The sequence below is a fragment of the Pteropus vampyrus genome, unplaced genomic scaffold (assembly GCF_000151845.1).
Source record: "Pteropus vampyrus isolate Shadow unplaced genomic scaffold, Pvam_2.0 Scaffold333, whole genome shotgun sequence".
Lineage (NCBI taxonomy): Eukaryota > Metazoa > Chordata > Mammalia > Chiroptera > Pteropodidae > Pteropus > Pteropus vampyrus.
The window spans coordinates 119,154-123,301 of record NW_011889114.1 but is presented as its reverse complement, the minus strand read 5'-3'; the positions used below and the strand labels follow the sequence as shown (position 1 = coordinate 123,301).

Genomic DNA, 4,148 nt, shown 5'->3' with positions numbered 1-4,148 from the left:
AAAGTCTCTGGTCTGTGAATATCCTGAAATGAGAGAAAAACCGAAGCCAAGCTCAAAGCCTGTGCCCGCACGGGTTGTATTCCCAAAGGGACTGACAACAGGTGTGCAGACAGATAGAGATACTCTTAATTCCACAAGAAAATATGTTCCCCAAAATCTTTCGGAAAAAAATCGTATCTTAACAAGTAACCAAAAAGTCTATAAAAACAACAAATATGATAGAGGATTGGGGCAGAGCCTCCAGTTGGTTCCAAGTGTGAATACTCCAACAGAGCCGAAATCAAACACACGGACTGATGATCAGAACCATGCTCTTTGTGTACATGATATAACTTACGTGGGGGTGAACGTTCGCGAATGGGATCCATTTGGGAAAGTCTCCACTGAAGACTGCGTCCTTAGGGCACACAGGACTCGCATTAAAGAAAAAACGTACAAGTCTGAGGCATCTGAAAACACCTTTCAAAAGAACTCAGTCCACGCCGTGCAGATGCAATCCTATACGGGAGAGTCGAATAATGAGAATAATCGATGTGAGAAAACCTTTGCCAACGTCCCAAATTCTGATTCACACGGGAGCACTACCATTGGAGAGAAAACCTACAAATGTCAAGATTGTAAGAAGTCCTATGTTTATCATTCATTCCTTATGAGACACATGAAAATTCACACCGGAGAGAAACCCTATGAATGTGAGAAATGCGGGAAAGCCTTCCGCTATTCCTTACACCTTAATAAACATTTAATAAAGCACATTATGAAGAAGTCCCATACATGTAAGGAATGTGGGAAAGCCTTCAGCCGGTCCTCAAAACTTATTGAACATACAAGGATGCACACGGGAGAGAAACCCTATAAGTGTAAGGAATGTGGAAAAGCCTACATTAGTAATTCAGGACTTAAAAGCCATCTAAAGACTCACGGCTGAAAGAGGCCCTGTGAATGAAAGGAATGTGGGAAAATCTTCATTTTTCAAAATACTGAAAGGGTAAAGAGGACCTGTTGGTAGGGGGCTCAATAAGTTAACCTACAGAGGAAAGTCTTCCCTGAACTCATGTATCTTACAGAAATGGGAAAAGTCACACTAAAAAGAAAGCCTGTGCAGATAAGGTCTGAAAACCTTTTAATCTTCATTCATCTTTAGTAGATATTTATTTTCACACTTAAAGAAATCTTGTGACTCTAAAGAATTTGGAAAACCTTTGATGTTGTGTCAAATTCATGGTCCTGCTAAGAACTCACACTGCAGAGACACCCTATAAGAGTAAGGAATGTGGGAAAAAAATCTTGAAACACTCATTTCTTAAGTTACACATGAGACCACACCTGGAGAGAGACTCTGATTGTGATAGACACGAGAAAGCCTTCAATTCCATCTCTTCACTTACGGGGCACAAATGAGTACACAGTAGGAGAGAAACACAGTAAATGTTATGATAGCTGCCAGTATCATTGTCTCATCCTTCAATTGGGACTGAAATTTGTCATTTTCCAGTGTTACTTTTCTAATAAAATCCTATAAAATGATGGCTATCTCTCTGTATACCCTTTTAGCTCTGCCACATAAAGCTTCATATGTAGTGGCTTCATTACAATTCACTTAACATACATATGGTCTCACCAATATGAAACCTTGTTTGAGCCATGTTTAACTTAGATTTGGGTTAAGTATGCTCCATATACTATTTCCGTCCATTGTTGCTAGTCACGATTTGACTGCATTGTGGTCAGAGTCTATGATATGGAGATAGGGTACTTGTTCTGACTCGCATGTTGGTCTCTTGGGGCTGATTCCATCAACTGCCCGGCCACGTCTGTTCTTCCAATCTTCTTTACCAAAGGTACATAGATTTGTTTTTCCAGAGTTAATACTGTTTAATGTTTTTAAGTGCATTTCCTAGTTTTTCTCATAGGCAGAACACGTAGCTCTGATCAGTAAGGAGGGCAGGTTTCACGGGCATGAATTTCCAGACAGCTGTCAAAGAGAGGACAGTGTTTATCACTCTATTCCTCTTAGCCATGTTCCCTTTGCTCCCCTTCCCCACTGCTCTCTGGGAAGTAGATGAAATTCCCTGAGTTAGCACAAGCAACTTCAGGGTCACTGGAACAAAGGCCATGGTCCCGAAAACGCAACCCTCAAAGTACAAGGTTTTTCACTCCCTGATGACATGTTTTGGGGGTGTCCATGGCTGCAATAGACTATATTTCTAGACTTACTACACAAAGCAAACCCCTAGTTGGATTAAAACGCATTATAAGGGGAGATTTTTATAACTCAGTTAAGTGCTAAATGGTCAACCTAGTGTATGGCCAGCTTTCTAAAAAATTGTATGTTTCAAAATACTGCGCATTCCTTGGTGTCAGGTGGGCTCAGAGTTCAGTACATGTCTGAATGGTCAAGCTTCTTGAATGTTTTAGAGTCTCTTACTAACAAAATGACCGTCGTTCTAGCTTTTGCTGAGGAAGTTTATAATAAATATCCCACTCTAGAAGTGGATTATCAAAAAGTCTTGGAGTTTTATCAATTCTTGCTTAATGTATCTGAAGACAATGTCATTAGATGCATAGGCGTTTGGACACTTTCTTTATTACAGGTGAGTTTTCTTTCTGGTCCATGTTTCACCATCTTTTCTACCAACAACGATCTTTGTTGTTCACGTCTATAGTCGGGGCGAAAGTTCACGTTCCCTTTACCATGAGCTGATCATTACATATATCTCCTCCACTCCAATGAAACACGCTTTTCACATTTTTTTTTTTCACATATCATGAGAATCTTTTGATTATTTTTTTCCAACCGTCTAAAAATGTTAAACCATTTCACAGGACTGATTTGGCCTAGTCTAAAAGAAAAAATGAAACAAGCCTTTCCCTCATAGAATCTGCTTTCTCGTGCAGAAGACAGAGATCTATAAAGGCGAGGCTCTCTCTATCCCAATTGTTCTTTTTTTTTCTTTTTACTTGTTTAAAATTTAGGAAATGTGGCTATCCAAAAGTGTATGAAAATGTGCACAGAGTTAAAAGTCAACAAAGCCATCACCACATACCCAGCATCCAGGCCCAGAAACAGTTCATCAAGAAATGCCAGGCAATTGATGTCTGTACCTTACAGGTGGTGTCCCCCGATCCCCAAGGGGAAGGCACTATCATGCATTGGAGATGATTCATTCCCTTGTTCATCTTTATGTTCACCACCTGTGCATATATCCCCAAATATCATATTTTCTGTTTTGGCTGGTTTCTATACTACCTATAAATATCATGTTGAATATTTCTTTGTGTCTTGCTTCACTCAGAGAAAGATTAACCCAGGTGGGTCACAGGTGTCATTATTTTTTCATTTTCACTGCCCCATAGGTTATATTTTAGTTAAATTCATTTATGGGACCCTTGTTATGTATCTCATGTAAACCTTGCAGACATTGCTGCTAAAAGCTTTTGATCTCTGATGGATATTTGGTAAAAGTCATTCAGCGTGATTTTGCTGGGTTGTGTAATCTGCATACCTTCAGTAGAAAAGTAGTTTAGATGAAATAGGATTGTATGATATCATTTCTATGGCATTTCCAGAAAAAGTTAACCTATAGAGACAGAAAGGAGATCAGAGGTTGCCTGAGGCTGGAGGTGGGACAGGAAATTGACTGCCAGCTGGCAAGAAGGAACTTTGGGGGGTCATGAAAATGATCTAAAACTGGTGATGATTGCGCAACTGGGCAATTTATGAAAAAAATCGAACGTACACTGACAATGGATGGACTTTACAGCCTGCAAATTATCCCTTAATGACTTTATAAAGGAAGGAAGGAGAGAAAAAGACCCCACAAGTCCTCGCGGGTACCCACAGCTGTGAGGTACCCCAAAGCTTTGCTAAAGTTCTGCTTTAGGTGTTGAGAAGACCTGGGCCAAGAGACCCACCCTGTGGGTGAGAGAGCTCTCCAAGGTGGCCCTATCTCCCTCATCCTCCCTGCTTTCGTTTCCCCCAATTACTACTTTACCCTAGAATCTGGGTGCACCCGGGCCCCTCCCCATCAGCCCCAGACCATGAAAAGGGAGCAAGGTCCACTTCTATCCCCAAGGAGCACTGGGCAGCGGAGAAGGACCCCGACTGGAAGTCAGAATCCCTGGGCTCAACTCCAAGGGAGGGGGGG

At 41.1% G+C, this 4,148-nt stretch overlaps 2 protein-coding genes across 2 annotated transcripts in view; both read left to right on the top strand.

The window, feature by feature from the left end:
- The window catches only part of LOC111730738 (zinc finger protein 114-like), a 12,801-nt gene that overhangs the window by 6,349 nt on the left and 2,304 nt on the right, over positions 1-4,148 (top strand). The window lies entirely within an intron of this gene.
- On the top strand, positions 7-1,528 carry ZNF114 (zinc finger protein 114). Its single transcript, XM_011378161.2, is given in 1 exon segment — positions 7-1,528. A coding segment is annotated over 1 exon segment (918 nt). The 5' UTR covers positions 7-28; the 3' UTR covers positions 947-1,528.